This window comes from Mastigoproctus giganteus, chromosome 14, assembly GCF_048544385.1.
Source record: "Mastigoproctus giganteus isolate SK-2022 chromosome 14, ASM4854438v1, whole genome shotgun sequence".
NCBI lineage: Eukaryota > Metazoa > Arthropoda > Arachnida > Uropygi > Thelyphonidae > Mastigoproctus > Mastigoproctus giganteus.
In genome coordinates, this window is record NC_143588.1 from 122,284,703 (window position 1) to 122,304,524 (window position 19,822).

The following is a 19,822-nucleotide window of genomic DNA, read 5'->3' on the forward strand; positions in this document are numbered from 1 at the left end:
AGAGATATATCATTTTGCCTAGAAATCGGAGTGTCACAAAAGATAAGCATAGGAGAAGAAGAATCCTTTTTTGCGAGATATAAGAGAAGACTGAGTTTTAGCAGGGTTGAAATCAACTAAGTTGTCTTTGCCCCACTGGAGAATTACCTGAAGATCGGCATTTAAGGAATTGGCAGCAGATTTTCGAGAAGTTGAAGCTGATCCATAGTTTTGCTGATGATAGCAATGTGCTATCATCAGCAAAACTATGGATAGGATTTACAGTCAATAGAAGAAGGTCATTAATATACAAGGGGAAAATGAGTGGAGGAAAGAACTGAACCTTGGGGGACACCAGCATTAGTGGAGAAGTTAGAAGACAGAGAGCCATCTACCATCACCCTCAATGAGCGATCAGAGAGAAAACTGGATAACCAATTACTAAAAACAGTTGGCAAACCATAAGATGGAAGCTTGTTTAGAAGACCTTTATGCCAAACACGATCAAAAGCCTTTGAGATGTCAACAGCAACTAAAATAAATTTTCTGTTTATACTCCGGGATGACCAAACGGTCAGAGGGGTTTAAAATCTCAGGTAACTAGGTGGCAGGGCCTGCCAGAGCGATAAAATAAAATTACTCGGTAACTGGTCTCCCTCCATAGGAACAAGTGTGGCAATGGCAACGGTGGGTCCTAATAGGAGTCCAACGGCTAAATCGGCAGATGAACAACGCTACATGCTACAACACTCTACAATATCCACACATTTTTAAATCTGTGACCTTCACAGCGTACTATAACACACGACACCGCATAGGAGATGGGGGAAACACCTGGTGCCGTTAGACACGAAAACACTTAACACTTTAACGGATCCCTCCCAGCCTTCAGTCTACTCTGTCCCTAGCAACCTACCCCCTATTCTATCTCTACACCATCACACGACCCACACGTCCAAATTAATTATACAAAACTGAACCGCGTTCACCGACATTTGGCTTTAGAGTTCTAGCGTGGCCTCCTTTTTTTTTTTAAACTTCGGTGTTTTTTTTTTTTAAACTGCGGTCGTAGCCACTGAAATATCACGAAAATAGGTGGCAGGACCGGCCAGAGTCCTGCCACCTAAGTGCAACAGCGAGCTTCGATTGCATCATCGAAAAAGAAACAAATCATATTTCAGCTCAATCGCCCGTTGTAGATCCACCATTTTAAGAATATTTAAGAGATGGCTTCCCCTCCTCTTAAACTTTGCTGTTGGCCTTCCGCCGGTTGTACCCTTGAACCGACTGTTTCCCAATATGTTTTTCGTACTTTGACTAATTATTGCATCGACTGAGGCAAGAGATTCCACGTGATGTTTTGGTGACGGTACCGCTGACGAAATATGCAATTGAAGAGGGCAGAACTAAACGGAAGTCACGTGATTCCCTTTTCCATTTCAAACATCTTCCATTAATTAGCGATGATTCGGGAACGACTGTACCGATGTACGAGCACCCTGTTTCCAACAGGGTGCTCGTACATCGGTGTAAACGCCACAACAGCGTCTCCTTTAACACAAATCCAGAATTGGTTTGGTTCCATGTGCATCGGTAAATCAATACATTTTTTCATTTCCTTCAATTTGCTGTGACTCGCTTAAACTTTGGAAGTTGATACTTATATACATCACACTTGAATTTCGGTGCATTTTGAGGATATACTTGTGAAGGGGGATTTCTCGAGAACACGGAAGTTGAAGAGATAAATCGGGAAGAAAAATTAATTCTGTGAGTTACAAGTTGGACAATGAAAAAATGCTGACAATTTGTGGCATGCCTTTGGGCAGATTTGGAAGAGAGAGAGAGAGAGAGAGAGAGAGAGAGAGAGAGAGAGAGAGAGAGAGAGAGAGAGAGAGAGAGAGAGAGAGAATTTTAAAAGAGAATTCAGAATAATGGAAATGCAGCAGAAACAGAATGTCTGTGAGACTGAGGGTCGACGGATTTTGTAAGAAAAGGCTCATCAATTAACCAAAAAGCTGCTTTTCTATAGAGGCTAGAAGCCCAGAAGAAGTTATGGGGAAGAATATTCCATGGTAGGGTGGATTTGAGATGTGCACTGAGTCAGTGGCTGTATATGAGAAACAAAAAGTCGAGAGTGAAAAAGAAAACCCACTTTTTTCATGAGAAAATAGCAATATTTGTGATGTGCTGAGGCCAAGAGAGATTACCAGTCAGAGTAACCCATATTAGAGATATGTGAGCCTGTCTGGAGATCTAAGGTTTCGTTGCAAATAAGCATATGGATTAACTAAGAAAAGCATTGAAATGAACTGAATTATCCTTGTCTTACTGAAGAATTACCTGCAGACAAGGATTTACGGAATTAGTTGTGGATATTCGAGAAGTTGGAGCTGTTTGTGCATGGCAAGGTATACGAAATTGAAAGGAGAGATAATTGGGTACCCATTTACAGAAAACAGTCCACAGTACATACAGCGGAAGCTTATTTAGAAGAGCTTTAAGCCAAACACAATTAAGCCTTTGAAATGTCAAGATTATCTGGTTGAGTTTCACAAATTGAATTTGTCTATCTATGTTACTCATCTATGGACAAATTCAACGGAATTTGTCCATAGATGAGTAACATAAGGTAGTATATCACTATTGGATGGACACTGATGGAATCCACACTGGCAATCATTGACCAGATGGAATGTGTCTAGATAGTTTAAGAGTTGGTAGTTAATTAATTTCTCCATTTGTTAGGAAGAGTAGAAGTAAGTGCAATGGAAGATATTTGCATTGAAGGACTCGACACTCTCTAAAGGAACTGGTTGAACATGAGCAAGTTTCCAGTCAGAACGAAAATCATCCGGTGTAATAAGAAAGTGCGAAAAACACTGTCTTACTACACCAGATAATGCAAAACACTAGCAGATTGAGGCACGCAGGATTAGAGAATAAGAGTCGAAATGCAATCTGAAGCTCTCTTGGCAACAAGAATGTTCTTAATTCTGCTGATTTTTTTTTTTTTTTTTTTGACAGAAGACCACAGAAGGCATTGTGGGAAGTATACTGGAAATGGTAGAACGGGGTTTATCTAGATAGCGAATTCAATATTAGAAAACGAGAACGACGCAACTAAGTCCACTTTATCTTTAGCTCAAGTGGCAATAGCACCGATCCATTTTAACAGAGGTGGGTGTAGAGATGGGCAAAAGGCAAAAGTTTACAGTCATTAGCTTTGACAAGAGAAGAGCATGCTCGACTTATATTTGGGCAAGAAGCAAGTTTTCTACATTAAACACGTTAAAATGTTGCGAAATTTGGTCCTTGAGGGTGTCACAGACATTCTCTCTCTCAGATATGCCAGACAAGCTGTACTTGCTACCTGGGAGTCTAAATCACTGATGGAACTGATATTCGGGTGACATTCAACTCAAGTGGACTCAATTTCGGCGAAGTCCGGACGGTCTGTGACAGCCAAATCCTCTGCTTCCACCTTCACGATGATGGGACTGCTAGTAACCCTGGATATAAACTCCATGCACAAGCACACTGTGGGTGAACATCCAGATGTGAACCAACGTAAGCAGGGGTCGAGGTGTGGTGGCCACACCACATGGAGGAATGCCGCCCCTCTGTGTTACCAGGCAGTACTAGGTGGTAGATGACTCTCATCAACCGGTGAAATACCACCACTTTGCTTATTGGAGGCTTGAAGTGGTGGAACCCATGTTTAGTCTCCAGAGCTAAGTTCCGGTCAACCCTTCCCCATCTCTTCCATCATCCAGTATGACTGATGACTTTTGAGGTTATGATGAACATCGTGGCAATATCCAATATTCCTTACATTTCGAGGGTGCAGCTCTAAAACGGTGTTCGCAGGCCGGCCGCTAGATAGTACACCGGACCGAACCTATTGGTAACTCTCTAGGAGGCTTCCGGATCAGCTAGTGTATAATCTTGGTACCTCTACTCTGCCAGATAGTGACTGGAGGGAGTCCGAGTAGTGTGTATGCGGGGGAGCATTGTCGAGGCCACGTTATCTCAAGGAGCTAGGTATATTCTTACCACATCTACGCCATATCCAAAAATTTCATTACTTCATACAGCATGTCCCACCCACTCTTTCTTACTATTGAATACACAATGAATTGTCAAAATAATAGAGCAAGCTTATCTGCGAAAAGATCTAAACCTCCCAAGCACTTCCTAATTCATTTCAGAAATATACGTGGTCTTAATTCCAATCTCAACGATGTCCATTTCCACGTGCTGTAAGGTAACGGCTCCTGGGGTCCCCCATCTGTACGTATTTTCTATGTTTCGGGAAAGCCTGAGATTTTTTTTTTTTTTAATGTATGGTTCATGAGCTATGTCGTGTGTTGTGCCCTTTGTTCATCTGGCCAATTAGCCGCTAGACCCCCTAGTGGGACCTGACGTTTCCACACCCTGCCATGGGGAGGCTAGCCGGGTGTACCCATTGAGGCTATTTTACTCTGGCAGGTCCTGCCACTTACTTGCGTTAGAGGTAGGTCCTGCCTCTAACGCATAATTATATAGATTAATACGCTTCACTGTTTCTATTAGATAGCGTAGTATTGACATTTAATTAATTAAATTTTTTTAATTTAAAATAGCATGCCCCAAACTAGAGCAGCAAAGCAACAGGCACAAAGTGGCAGGAGTGCTGTGACTCGGGGGAGAGGGACGATTCTCCAACGCATCACAGCCTAAAAAATGTGCAACTTGTCAAATGTTTGCCGAACTCTCTGGAATGGAACATGATATTGCCATGGGGGATGGCAATATCATGTTCCATTGCCATCGATTTCCTAACAGCAACCCTAACCAGCGATTTCCTAACAGCAATCCCATTAAGCATTAATGTCAAAAGCATAAACTTTTATTTTATTTTATTTATTTATTTTTTTTTTTTAAATAGGCCCTAGCCACTGAAATCCCAGGAAACTAGGTGGCAGGACCTGCCAGAGCAAATTGTTGTGATACTGGATACACCCGGCTAGCCTCCACGTGGCAGGGTATGGGCAACGTCGGGCCCCACTATGGGCCTGGCGGCCAATAAGCCGGATAAACAATGGGCACAACATATCACACTGCACAGACACGGCCCACACACTTTCAAGTCTCTGGCTTGACAGTGTACTGTCCTCGATACAGCGAAACACACGCGGAGGTGGGAGAAATCCCAGGTGCCGTCTGACACGAACATACCTTATGTGTGTCTCATGACTGATGCTTCTGGGTAGCCAAGCGGCCAGAACAGAACAACAGAACACACACATAATACACAGAAACCTTCGTCACACACACATCTGGCCCATCTGTAGTGTTACTGTTCTTCACAGAGATACGAGGCGGAGTTGAACAAACGTTCTAGGTGCCGCCCTTACATATACACATGTCCATACATGTCCATGTGTGTCTCATGAGTGCTGTGTGCCTAATGGATAAGGCGTCTGACTTCGAATCAAAAGACTGCAGGTTCGAGTCCTGTCGCGGATGGCTCTGAATTTTAGAAAAACATCACAGTAAACCTGGAAGGATTATGCACGAATTACATATTGACAGAGAGTTTTTTGATGACCGGAATCCGGATATAGAGTCCTCTAAAGGAATCCTGGACAGGTAATATTTAATTTTTAGGCATGAATGCTTCAGTTTTTTGTTGTAATGAACAGTCAGTCTATAGTTGACTCAGCAGTGGAACGCAGCAATAGTCGTTTAAGACAATACGGTGCTTACAAGGTCAAGGACAACGTCACGTGGCCACAAAGTTAGGGATTATACCCTCTCCACCTCAACTGTACTGTTCTTCTATTATTCTCACAGGCAGGAAGTTCCTTTGCTGTGAGATATTTTAGGAATCTGTGGTCTTTTGTGCGCCTTTAAGGGACAAACTTTATAGCTGAAAGACATCTGAAGAGGACATTGACTAAACTGCATATACAGTAGTTCGTGTGTTTTCTTTAAACCGCTTAAACCTAACATGGATGACAAACAACTTCCTAGTCCTGAGAAGTCAGTATCTACGACTGAAAGTTCTGGGTTATTAAATCCACAAGTTGCCCTCGAGGGATCGGATGATTCTGAGTCTTCGCAAGATGAAACTTTTCGTCAGAAATCTCTTTCCACGGAACAGGTGGAATTGGATGGCTCATTGCAGGACTCTGCAACGCAAAAAACACTGGCTAAAAATATACAATCAGAGCTGGACAGTGATATCTCAAGGGGGGAACCATCGAATGACAAGTTGAATACAGGCTCCGAAGGTGAATTGAACTTACAAACAAGCTAAATGAAATGGACGCACCTGTCATTCTGGGAACCATATCTAATCTGCATAATGATTTTTCTGGGTTTCTCTCCCAAGAGGGAAACAAGATTACTAAAACAGCTGGTAACATCCTAAGAGAAAAGTGGCACAATTTGGAAACCGTGGCAATGTCACTTCTCATTGAAAACGAAAACGAAAACTAAAGGCACTTAATCAAAAGGTACAAAACAGAACAGATCTCCTTGATGGGATTATAAATACCTGCCCGGCCTTTGTGATGAATTCAAATGCGGCCAGACGAGAGAAATCAAAGGATCTGATGGAATCCGAGATTATCGATTCTCAGCTGATAAGGGAGCCACACCTGTCATGTTCAGAACCTAATCATTCTGGGTTACTACCTACTTCTCCTGTTCCTAGATCATGTGCAGACACTGTTAGAATTTCGGTACAAAAGACTGGACAGCCGAAAGTTAAAACTGATAATGTTCTTATTCTTCGAGCTTCAGACACCAGTGGGTGCAAAACAAGTGGCGATGTTAAAAATCTCGTTACTAGGACCCTCAAGTCTGATCTTAAGACTATTAAAATTAAGTCCCTACGCACGATACGAAATAAAGGAGTTATTATAGAAACTGCTACCAAGACAGACTTAGAAAATTTATCTGCTTCTGAGTCTCTTACTTCGGCTGGCGTCTCTCTCGGTCGCCGTCGCATGGGAAACCCCTCTTTGCTTCTTTACGACATTCCAAAAGATTTAACTAAAGAAGAAATAATCGAAAATCTTCGTGTGAAAAACTTGGCTGACAATGGATTTTCCTTAGAGGAATGTAAACAGGAAATTGCTCTCAGATTTACTACACGTGCAAGATCGTCGTCACTTGTGAATTGGGTAATAAGCTTCCCGCCAAGAATGTACAAACGCCTTCTGTCCCAAGAAAGGATTTTCTTATCTTGGAGTTCTCACAAATTCCGTCGGTTTACAATTGTAACCAAGTGTTACCTCTGCTTAGGATATGGGCACACTACACCGTTTTGTTCCCACGAAGCCCCTTCGAGCGGTCACTGTGCCCGCAGTGGTCACGTTTCCTCTGAGTGCCCTCATAAGGAAGAGGCGGCTTGCTGCGTAAACTGCAAGCGACGTAAACGGGAATATTCTGCAAAGGACAGTGAATGTCCTGAATATAAAAGAGCATTAGAAACCGCAAGAATAAGGACCGCTTATGAGTAACTTGTCTCAACACTCTGCACATACTGAAAACAACACTACTTCTCTAAACAGTTGTACGCCAGTTTCTTCAGTGAGGGAGACTGGGCGTCTGAGGATTATGCAGATAAATGGGCAGCGACCCCGGGCAGTAGCTGACGAGATTAGGCTTTCTGCCGAGACCAATTGTGTTGACATTGTCGCTATACAAGAGCCTTATTTTGCACGCGTCCAGTCTGGACCACAGTCTAAAATCCTGGGTTACTCGTTCAAAATGAGAATAATACAACCCGTTGACCAGAATCCCAAATCTTTATATTAATTCTTAATGACTCTTTAGACGTCACGGTTCTTCATGGTTTTTGCACTCAGTTCTCTACCTGCGTTGTTGTCACACACTCCGTAATGAATTTTTCTTAATTCCTCTCTACTGCCCTCCATCGGAAGACTTTAATCACTCTTTTGCTTACCTCGAGACTGCAATAAATACTTTGGGACCGAACAGCAATATATTGATCTCATCGGACGTCAACGCAAAATCAAACTTTTGGCACAGTTCTTCTACAGATGCACGTGGCCTTCTCTTGGAGGACTTCATAATTAATCATTGTTTTTCAATTCACAACAAGCCTAATCACCCTCATACTTTCTCAAGTTATGCAGGAGAATATAATATAGATATAACGATGACAAACTCTCACTTCGATTTGCGGTTCACTGACTGGAAGGTGTATACGGACTGGTGCACCAGTGACCATAGAGTCATCTTTTACATGCTTTCCCCTGATTCTGCCGTTCCATCTTCACACACTTTCTCACAGCCAGAATTAATAAGATTTTCCATCAGAAATACTGACTGGAATGCTTCTGACTCTTCCATCCTTCTGGACCTTGAAGAACAGAAACTTGCTTCTTTTGAAACCTCACCTATTTCTCATCAAGTGAACTATATTCAAAATGCTATAATAAAAGCGTCATATAAGTCTTCTAGGAAAAAGAGGGTTAACCAGAAGACGTGTTCATGGTGGAAGCAAGAGTTATCCTAGTTAAGAAGGGAAGTTCATCGAGCACGTAGGTACTACTAAAGGCATAGAGACTGGCCCCAAGCCGACGTTAATCGTTTTTACCAGCAGTTTTGCAGTTTTGTCCTCCATTTTGGGGATGAAGTATTGGCTGCTGATAACTACGTTACTGCTAAATGTAAAAATTTCGTTATTCTTAAATCGATTTCATGTATTTGTGAAACGAGGCAGAGTTGAACTAACGGTCTAGGAGCCTCCCTATCCTTAAACAAACTTACTAAGTCGTTGATACGCCTAAAACTTCAAAACAACTTAAAAATAAGAAAATAAATTCGTCCCGCGTTATTTCGTTGTACGACCCTATACTAGTAGTTCAGTGCCCAGTTGCTGAATCTGGGTTCGCTGGAAGCTTTCAGTTATGTATCTGAAGGCAGAAGCAACAACTCTGGAAAATCTGGAAGAGACAATTGCGAAGTATTGAACACTTTGTGCGATGGTCGTAAAAGAAATTGGACCCAGTAAAGTGAGATCGACACTGCGATTGTACAATGACTTTATTGCTATCAAGTAAGTGCGCTAAAGTGCACGTGGACAGTTATTTGAAGTTTTGCTATGGAAGCTCTGTCACTCTCCCAGAAAACAATAGCAGGCCTGTGATCTTATCCATAATAAAGAAAAGAAAGGGGCGGTTAACGATAACTCTCAAAGAATCAATTGGTAGAGAAACAGGAACTAACACCACGCCAGTGGCTGCTGCAGCCTCGCTGCCTTCCTCGTTCACGTCGACGACCGCTTTGTGGAACACTTTTGAAATCTTCAGCGGTTTCTCGCTGATGCCACTCAGATTGGCATTGTCTGTAAACGCGATCTCCACTCCCATCCGTGTAAGGACATCGCTCATTTCTTTTTCGTACGTCAGATTAAATCTCGGGATCTTAAGTTTGTCGATTTCGTTTTCAGTGAGGGAGTTCCTGACGTCATTTAGGATGTCCAGTGACAGCCGCTGCTCCAATGCCGGAAGCCCATCAACGCAATGAGGCAACAAAATCCACATCGAAGTGTCGTTCCCCTCGTACGGCAACTCCACCACCTGGAAGTCGTACTCTTCCATGTCTGCGTAAGGGAAGGATTCCCCTGTGATTGTCATCATCGGTACAAGACTGACCCCCGTGGTCACTCCGTTGTTGTGGAACGCCTCTTCCACCGTGTCATTTGGATTAAATTCCCTTATCCACGTGCCTTTAAAGTACACGGCATTGAGCAGCAATGCGACTGTGGCTTCATCCAGTTCTTCAATGAGTTTTTTTATTTTGTCCTTCGTTTTGTTTGCGACCCATGCATTAATGTCTTCGATAGCGCCATCCATATTGCCACTAAAATCCACATTCTTGATTTCGGACTCGTACCACGAGATCAGCCCCTGTACATACTGGAAGCGAATTGGGAAGTCATCTTGAACGAACAGAGCGTTGGCTATTTCGAGTAGGTATTCTCCAGATTCCGGAATGAGTGTTTCCAGCACTTCCTGGAAACCTTGGTGTACTTCTTCGTCCGATAGATCAGCAACTTCGTATCCCATTGTATTGCGAATTTCTTGTGCTGTGGATCCTCTGGCTCCGTAGAACAGCATGCCGAATGCAACCTCTATACTAAACGAGGAATAAAAGAGGTTCCCCGGCTCAGTGGACAGCTGCTTATGAAGGTTGACTGCGAACGTATTGGATGCGGTTGCAACCTTTTCGGTTAAGGTGGATCCTCTTACGTCATACGTAGAGAAGATGATGCACATGAGGAAGATCAGGAGATGGGGCATCTTGGAAGCCATGCCTGCAATGAAACAAATTGTCGTGTTACAATTATGATAATATCTTTATTGCAGGCAGTGAACAGTTCGATGGATGGAAGAATACCCAGAACAGGGACAATGCTGGGGGTTTAACATAAAATTAACCAATACAGGAATAATTACAAAAAAAACATATATTGAAGCATTAAACGTATAATTACATATTACATATAAAATTTACATATTAACAGGGGAAATGAAAGAACATTGAGGTTTGTTTGTTTTTTTGTTTTTTTTTCTTCCTGCTGTGCACTGCCAATACAGGAACTGCGCGATGAAAAACGATGGCAGTAACTCAGCTGAAGACGAACTCTGTTCCCTGATGATGCTTCTTCTGTACGATTTTTCCTCTATGACCTTTTGTAGTCCACATCCATCTCCTGGACGTTGTGGAGCATCTCCATGGGCAGGAATCTATCGCTTATCCTGAGTCTCCACGCCACAGACTGAAGGAGGGGAGGGACCTTAAGGGTTTCTGGGGAGATCCTCCAATTTCACATCTGCCAAAAACTAGGCGTATTGATTTCACATTTTAATTGAGAAGAATAAGCGGAGGGTGAACATCCGTTCCGTGACTTTTCTGTAATGAAGTATTTTGGTAATATCTGAGGTTGCCCATGCTCGCGCAGCACGTTAGTCGAGTGAAAAAGTGCTCTACTAATTTGGTCTTAATTTAATTGCCTGAACAGTTAATAAGAGTGACATTTTGTATCATCAGGAAGAGGAATATTTAGTGTCCAAAATGAGTGTACCAGCTTCTGAAAGAAGTCATCAGGCAAAGTTATTTTATTCATTTTAGATCTGCATAAGCAACCTTACTGACAAAAGATTTTCCAACACAAGTAGTTCAGCTCGTACAAGAAGGGTCAATTAAGCTACCCCAAGGTCAAGTTAGCGCATATATTGGGGCGATACTTTTACCGCTTCCTCCTTGCCACTCCTCGCCGTATGCCTATTTAACCATCTGAGGTAAATACCTAAAAGGTAAAAACCTTTCATCCCACAGAATTACCTCTTGTCGTTAAAAATTGTAAAGTTTCAGGATGACAGAGGCTATTAGTGAAGCTATTAACTTGCTCCGTGACAAAGGAGACTTGTCCATACTGGATCCCTCCCAAGAACAAACCCCCAACGTGGAAGAAAATACAGGCGCCACTAATTTGTCGGTAAACACCGATGAGTTTCCACCTCTAGTTTCTTCACAGGAACAAAGTAAGACAAGGGAAACTGCAAGTGTAACCGCTCCTAAGGCTAAACCAGAACATCTTGAATCTTCAAGTAAAGTACCAATTTCTACGACCACAAATGTCGCTACTGATTCTTCTCAAATAAAACCTTTTAGTCCTGACACGTTGACTAGGGCTGCTACTTCAACTGCCAGGAAAATTAAAATACCAAACGTCGGGATTGTCTTACTTTCAGATCTTTCTCCTGTCGATGCACTTACTTTCCTGCGAGAAGAAATTGAAACTACTTATTAAACGACAATAGTAAGGTCACAAAAACTGCCATCAAAGCTATTCTTCATTCTTGGAGCGGTCTTGAATTAGTTGTGAATGGCTTGATTACAGAAAATGAAACTCTTAAGATGAAAATAAAGATGCGGCAGATAAGAAGTGATGACTCAAAAACTATGCACACACCTCTCTCATATGCTTCTGTGGCAAAATCTTTAACTTCTACAGAATTAGTTGATACTTCTTTGAACGTAGTTTCTCCCGAAAACTTCTCTGAGGCTACTGCACAATCCCTTGCAAAAATTTCTATTAACCAAACAGACAGTTGCAATCCGCTAATGTTAAAACTACTTCAACTAGAAAACCACATTTATTACTCCTAAAGGCATCTGAGAGTTCTACTCTTACTGCGAGCACTGATGTTAAAGAACGTGTAGTTAAAACCTTAAAGCAAGACTTGAAAGAAGTCAAAGTTAAAGCTCTCCGTCTCATTAAAAACAAAGGCATAATTTCAGAAACTGGTTCCCGTAAAGATTTGGATACCATCTCTTCCTCAAAAATCCTGTCTGATGTTGGAATCACCCCTGGGATACCTAAGAAATTGAATCCAACCTTATTGGTATACAATATTGATAATGATTTAACCAAAGAGGAAATACTTGATGATTTATACTTCAAAAACCTGAAAGAATTTAAATTCACACGTGAAGAAATCTCACAAGAGATCACTTTCCGATTTAAAATTAGCTCCAAATCAAAGAACACTTCGAATTGGTTGTTTGACTTTACCCCACGTATTTTTTCAGCTATTTCTACTTTATACAGGTTATTTATTGGGTGGACCGCTCACCGATTTAAACCTTTCATTATTGTGATGAAGTGCTATTGTTGTCTTGCTTTGGGACACACTTCAAGTAAGTGTAAACAAGAAAGACCTTCTTGTGGAAATTGTGGCAAACTAGGCCATGTCTTTGCTGAGTGCCCCAGCAAGGATCAACCGCCTGTCTGCATTAATTGCAAGAGGCACAAACATGATGCTAATCATTCGGTCAGGGATATCAACTGTCCTGAATACATAAAGGCTCAAGACACAGTAAGGCAACGAACAATTCCCATCTAATATCACAGTCTTATCGAGTTCAAGCGCTTCCCAGAGCAGAGATTTACTCCTTTATGCCTTTACGCCACAGAGCAGAATAAAGGCATAATAAACGTTTGATAACAGTTCAGAAGAAAATAAGAAGAAATAATGCGAATGGACTGCAATTTTGTAAGTAATTTTTTTGGATTTCGAATTGTAAAATTGCGATAGGCAATATTTGAATAAAGAAAGCTAACGTAGCAGTGTTGATCAACAGACACGGATTTGCCAGCTTCGGGGCCCCAGCTATAATGACTTTACGCCTTGTAAAACTGTTATTCCGAAATATTTGCAGCTCTTTCTTGAAAAATTCACCAAATGCAGCTCTCTGTGTGACGTGGATACACTTACAAGTTTGCCTGTGGCTGCTGCGAGCAGTCACAGAAGATCTGAATTCATATCTCCCGACTGAATTCGGAGTCAGAAGACTGAGAAAGCAATATTGGACCTGAACTCATTGTGTCTCCCAGAAACAGTGATCAAAATCGAGTCGAAAAAGTTTCGATCCAGTCTTGTTTTCGTGTAACCTTTATAGAGATTTCTCACCACAACTATGTTAGGAAGTGTCTGACTAGGAGGGCACGGTTTTAATTTGCATTCGCGCAACGGACACACCGATCATGGAATGACCGCAATTTGCCAAAGAGTATACGGGCTCCTCATGGCCTTAGTTATCTAGACGCAAATGATTCAATAAATGCACAAAATTAACAAATAGTTCATGAAATTGCAATGAATAATGATGGTCAAAAATGTGTCAATAATTCTGAATATCGAACTCAAAACAAAGCAATTCTGAAACAATTTGCATTATGGGAATATTAAAAAATGAATTCCTAAACACTTCTAACATTCTCACAGAAATAAAGAGAAATGGAAAGAAAGTTGGTGTCTTACCGCTGTTGCTGGAAAGGGATCGAATGCGATTGTTACTCGTGAGACTCTCATGCAGGCCGTGTCAGGTGTCCCTCTTCAATGAATCACCCGAAGAGGGGCTGCTTTAGATTCACGCTACGACTGCAGTTTCCGGTGTTGGATAATGGCAGTGCTCGAAATACACGACTTTTGTGGAGTCTAAAGGAACCACGTGATTTCGTCATTGAGCTCTCTTGTTTGGGTATTTCCACAGCACCTCCATCGAATATCAATTTAGCATCTCGTACACTGCAACGCTCTTTGCGCCACAACACATTTCAAAATGTGAATCTCATTAAGTGTGAAGAGATGCTCGAAAGAAGCATTCAATTTCATCGATTAGGGCAAACAGATCCACCATGAATTAACGCACGCAGATTTGGCATCCCCTGTCTCACCATGTCCTCAAAAAAAGAGAGGTTCGTTCTACTGTCAAAGTGATTCGGCTTTTGCCTAAATTGCGTCAGAGAACCAAGCTGAAACAGCGCTGAGTTTATACGAATTTATTGGGATTTAAAGTTGAAGTAAAATGAAATCGTCCTTTCAGAATCCACCACATTATTTAAGGAATTCCGTTTCTCCTAAAGAAATGGAAAAATAGGTTTACCTAACTTTGGCTTCAATTAGAGTAATGATCCCTGGCGATGGACCTTTGACTGGTGCACGATACGAACCAAATTGAATTCGTCTTATTTGTTCCATCAATACAATGGAAGTAGTTTCAATAGCCCTTGACCCGCAGCCACACGGCTTGCGCTGCCAGTTCTTTACACTCCGTATTTCCCGGCCCGCCTCCTCGTGGCGCTGGACACTATAAACTAGAGTTTTCTGCGTGAAAACACAAGTCCCTAGACCAAGAGGTGTGATGAACAACAAAACCCACATTAACACTACACGAACACTCACTGACCTACATAATTGTGGCTTTACACAATTTCTATTCATCACATTGCTTGACGCGGAGCTGGGGGAAGGCCCGGAACCGGATTACTATTAACAGCATACACTATGCACTGTGCCCTTCGGCTGTTCCGGTCAGTTCGATCCTGTCGAAAAGCCAGATGTGAGCACGTGAAAATTACCATGAAATTTAACTAAAAGTTAACGCTAACTAACTTTTTAGTTAAATTTCATAAGCGCGTTAGATTAACTTTTTATTGGTTAGTTTTTCATAGTTCTCGGGGTCGAGCGATGGGTTCAAACTGTGCTGGTGGTGGTGGTGGTGGTGGCGTGTGTGTGAAAGCAACCGGGTATTGGTACGCTATGTCTCTAATTGCTTGTATTTTCCTTCAGTCAGTTTTTTTTTTTTTTTTTGTATTTAGGGATAAAAATCCATACAATAGCTGAGACCGACAATCTCCGCTACCTTTTGAAAAATTGTGGATGTTATTGAGTGGATTCAAAAACCAAAAACAGCGCAAAAAAAAAAAAAAAAACAAACACACACGGGCTTAACAGTCGACCCGTCAGAAAATATCTGAGTTTATTTTTGTGTCATCACCATCTTATATCAAAGAAGGCTCCATTACAGCAGAATAAATTTATGAGAAGAAGAACTCTTTATTGCGTACAAAAGGCTCACGCTGTACACAATACCCTTCATGGCTATAAGCCAGGGATTTACAGTAAAGGCTAATACAATCAAGGATAAGATAGGGGGAAAAACAATATTTATTACTAATTATAAAAGTGTAGGATTAAACATTGGAGAAATAAATTACATATGAAAATATAACCACAACAGCGTTTTATCAAGTTAAATTTTTCTCCAGGGAACAGTCCTTTTACAGTGCTGGAGTCATCTGAGCAGGCACAGAAAGTTGGAACAGTGGCGTGATGGATCCAAGGAACTGATGGACAGGTCCTTGGGAGCAGGTTCTAATGTCCTGAGAAGGAAGTGGATGGAGTAAGTTCTGCCTGTATTTTTTATCCAATGCGAACTTGTAGTTGTCGCCATCCAAGGAGTGTACGTTCTGCAACATTTGTATCGCCACCCAACGGCCTGATCATGGACATGCATAAGTTGTTGCTTAAGCATCCACCGGAGTCGACAGAATTTTTTTTTTTTTTTTTTTTGCAGGTGGTCTATGTGTGGTAGAAAGGAGAGCTTCTGGTCAAAAATAACGCCCAGACCGGTGTGCTGCTGAACAGCAGAAATCGCGAATCCTCTTAGATTGAGTTGCACCATCGTTGGGTTCCGTTTGAGAGAGAAAGTCAACTGTTTCGACTTCTCGGGATTAATGTGAAGACCGAAACCAGAGAGGAAGGCTTTGAGATTATGGATTTTCTGAATGATGATGAAGGCATTTGTGTAGTCAGCAGCGTCTCCAGGGTTGATAGCAGTGAACAGCTTTATATCATCAGCGATGGTGATAATATCAGTTGGGCACGTCACAAAAGGCAGAACAGCTGAGAACAAGATACCAGAGAGGACCCCGCATTGTGGACTTCCAGCTGTAATAATTCTGGTGTACTGCCGATTGGCATCGCGAACAATTATAGTCCTGTTCTCGGGGATTGTCTGAATAAACCAGAACACATCTCCTCCAATGGGGTAATACTCACATAGTAGCCTTGCCAACGTGCGAACGGATATGGAATCAAATGCCGCCTGGACAGCGATATAACTAACGGTGATTTCCGAATCGTGCTCAAATGCCTCGAGGATCTTGGTAGTGGTGGTGACTAGATTAACAGTAGCGGTCCATCTTGACCGGGTAGCATAAGTGTAAAGTGTAGTCGTGTCAAACGGCACCAGGGGTTTCCCCCCATCTACGCGTAGTATACATTGTCATGTGAAACAGAACACTGTTGGGGCCAGAGATTTAAAAGTGTATGGATTTTGTATAAGTGTACCGGGTAGAATAGTGGGTCTGCGGTGGCTGATGTGGCATTATTTGGGTGGTTAACGTTTTCAGAAGAGAATTCTCGAAGAGCTTTCCTGGGCTCGACGCAGAAGAAATTAGACGGAAGTGACAGGGTTGAGAAGCAGAGCGTATTTTCGGCAGCGGTCCTACTAGACAGACATGCTGCATAAGAGGGAAGAATTTTTGATGAAGGGGTTTATTATTATTATTATTTTAGGGTTGCCCGTAATTAAATACATTAACCCGTATTTGTGTCTGTAAATTGCGTATGTTCTATGGTTGATTTGCCTGTTTTGCTGGACGAAAAAACCCCAGTTACTGGGAAGAAAAACCTTGCTATCTACGCCTGAGACCAACTAACTCAGAGACGGAGTGATGATGAAGGGGTTTATTAAATAACGACAGAATGGGACCAACTATAAATATACTGAGGCATTTCAGCATAAATTGAGGAATCCCGTCGGCGCCAAATGTGGCCATAGGTACTAAACTATTTATTGCATCAATCAGTTGATATTTGGTGAGTTGAACTGAATTTAAGGGGTCTGTTAAAATCGGATTGATTGGGAATTCCTTTGGTGTAGTGGATTCTGGCTGGGCGGCGAACCTAGTGATATGGTCGAGCCAAGTGTCCATATTGAGTAAGTCAATGGCGTCCTCTGATTGGATTTTATGGAAGGGCTTCCCCTTATTTATGGTATCCTCTAGGTGAAGTTTTATCGCCTCCCTCTTGTTCAAAATAAAATGCGCCCTAGCTCGGGAGAAGGCAGTTCTGTTCAAAGGTGAGCCGAAGTTTTTCCACAACTTGTGTGTATTCCGTTTGACGTGGAAGCTTTTCAGAGACTTTTCGACTAAACCAGACCTTTGAATGCTCTGTAATATATCTTCTTCGTTGCAGCATAGAGAAAGACAGTGGTTATCAATCTTGTCATTAAGTCCGGGTTCAGGGTTGCATTCCTCAATTACATCCCATGTGATTGCGTGGGCGGCATAAACACACCTTTCACTCTCTGTCTTCTCCCTCTCAACCATCCCTTTATCCACAGAAGTAATTTGCTTCCAATGCCACACTCGTCCAATTTGTGGGGCAGTCTTCCATGTGCAACAGTATCGAAAGCCTATCTAAGATTCAAATATATGATATCAAAGTTATTCGTTGCATCCAGTTCCTTGGTAATCATATCATAATATCCAATAAATTTGTAAAAGCTTGTCCAGGTCTTGTTTGTCTAGGTGATCCTGCAGTGCTTCTTTAACCAGTGCCTCCATTTATTTCCCTGGAACAGAAGTTAAACTAACAGGTCTATAATTACTTGTGTCGCCCTTTGATCCTCCTTTGTGAATTGGGGTCACATTTGCACATTTCCAGTCTATGGGTACTTCCCCTGAGTCCAAGGAAGCTCTCATAATTATGGCTCAGGGTTTGCTTACTTTCTTTGCTGCCTCCTTTAATATAACTGGATAGATCCCATCCACCCCAGGTGCCTTTCTTGTATTTATCTTCAACAATTTCTCTTCCACTTTACTCTCAGTTATTACAAGATTCTCTAGCTTACTGCCAGAGTTGAATACACCTCTGGCATTCCCCTCGCTGAATAACTCCTCATGTGTGAATGTCGATGCAAAATATTCATTTAGTTTGTTAGCTACCTGAGCAGGATCATCAACAGTTGACCCATCGATATCAAGTGGACCAATCTGATTCATCCCCTTCCTTCTAGAGTTTACATAAGTAAAGAACTCTTTGCTGTTTTTCTTCACATCCCTTGCCAAGGATTTCTCGTAATCTGCCTTCGCCTGCCTAACCTCCTTTGTAACTTGGTTACAGATCAACTTGTATCTATCATAGGCTTCTGTGTCACGTGTTAATTTGTATGTATCCCATGCCCTTTTCTTCTCTGCCATATGCCTCATTAGTTCATCTGACATCCACTTAGGCCTAAACCTTGAACAATATTTCTTAGTTGGTATGTAAAGCCTAGTAGCTTCCAAAAATCGTCTTGGACCCGTTGGACTCGTCTGGGGCCCAACTTGCCCGCACTTGGCCCCGCGGAGGGAGACCAGATACCCAGCTGTTTAATTTTACTTTGCTTCCGTGGTGCCAAGTGATATATTACTCCAATTTGCCGTCTTTAGCATTAGCATTAGCATTAATAGAGGCATTTGATGCAAGAAAGCAAGCTTATGCAGCATCAGCCAAAAAAAAAAAAAAGTAACATAAATAAATAAAAATAACCACTTCCACTTCACCCCTCTGTTCGTTCGAAATACCTGTCCAGCTGAGCCTTAAACTTATTTAGGCTATCAACTTCCACGACAAGGGATGGAAGTCTGTTCCACCCACCAACCACCCGCTGGCTAAAGGCAAATTTCCGCACATCTATGACTGTCCGGCTTCAAGTGGTCCAACGGCCTGCCATCTCAAAGAATCAGCTAAACGACGAAACTTGCCATCTTGAGTACTGGAGATGTGGCTGTCCCACTCAGCAAGCCACAAAGAACGGGAATGAAGTGACGTAGTCGCAACTCATGTTTTTCTTGGCATGAATAATTGCATTGCCGGATTAAGGTACGGTCTAGCAGGGCTCTTTGCCTGGGGCGCATTCTTCAAGATGCGCCAAAAACAGAAGAACAATAACGCAAAAAAAAAAATAAATAAATAAATAAAAAATATATATCCTTAGTAAAGGGTGCCCAAAAATCCTTCTGCACAAGATACCTAAATACCTTGTTCCGGTCCTGAATAATGACATAATGTTCGGCAGCGTAATCGATCGATTCCTATTGGACACTCGGAATTAGCATGTTGGGATGCTATTACATCAAATATTCGCCTTAGAAGAAACTATTCACAATAAAATATTCACGAAAACCATTTTGTTCTGTTAATTTTGCCGAGCAGTGTATTATATGTTCTGTAGTTCCGACGCCCAGGAATGTCAATGATTATTACAACGCTTTGCTGAAAAGGGAAATTTGCGGTTGCCATAGGGAATTTTTCTCTAACTGGCAAACATGACTTTCAATTTTGAATTTGTTTGAATTTTTTATAGTCTGATAATTACATTTTCGTGTTTGTGATTTTTTTTTTTTTTCCGGCAATTG

The 19,822-nt window shown here is 41.8% G+C and overlaps 1 protein-coding gene across 1 annotated transcript; it reads right to left on the reverse strand.

Moving 5' to 3' along the window:
* Positions 1–9,068: 9,068 nt before the first annotated feature.
* Positions 9,069–13,937, reverse strand: LOC150075704 (iripin-2-like). The gene is made up of 2 exons (XM_090389111.1): positions 13,833–13,937; positions 9,069–10,318 (listed from the first exon to the last, which is right to left on the reverse strand). Exon 2 carries the CDS (start codon positions 10,314–10,316, stop codon positions 9,102–9,104), a length of 1,215 nt encoding a protein of 404 aa, XP_090245237.1. The 5' UTR covers positions 10,317–10,318; positions 13,833–13,937; the 3' UTR covers positions 9,069–9,101.
* Positions 13,938–19,822: the final 5,885 nt, after the last annotated feature.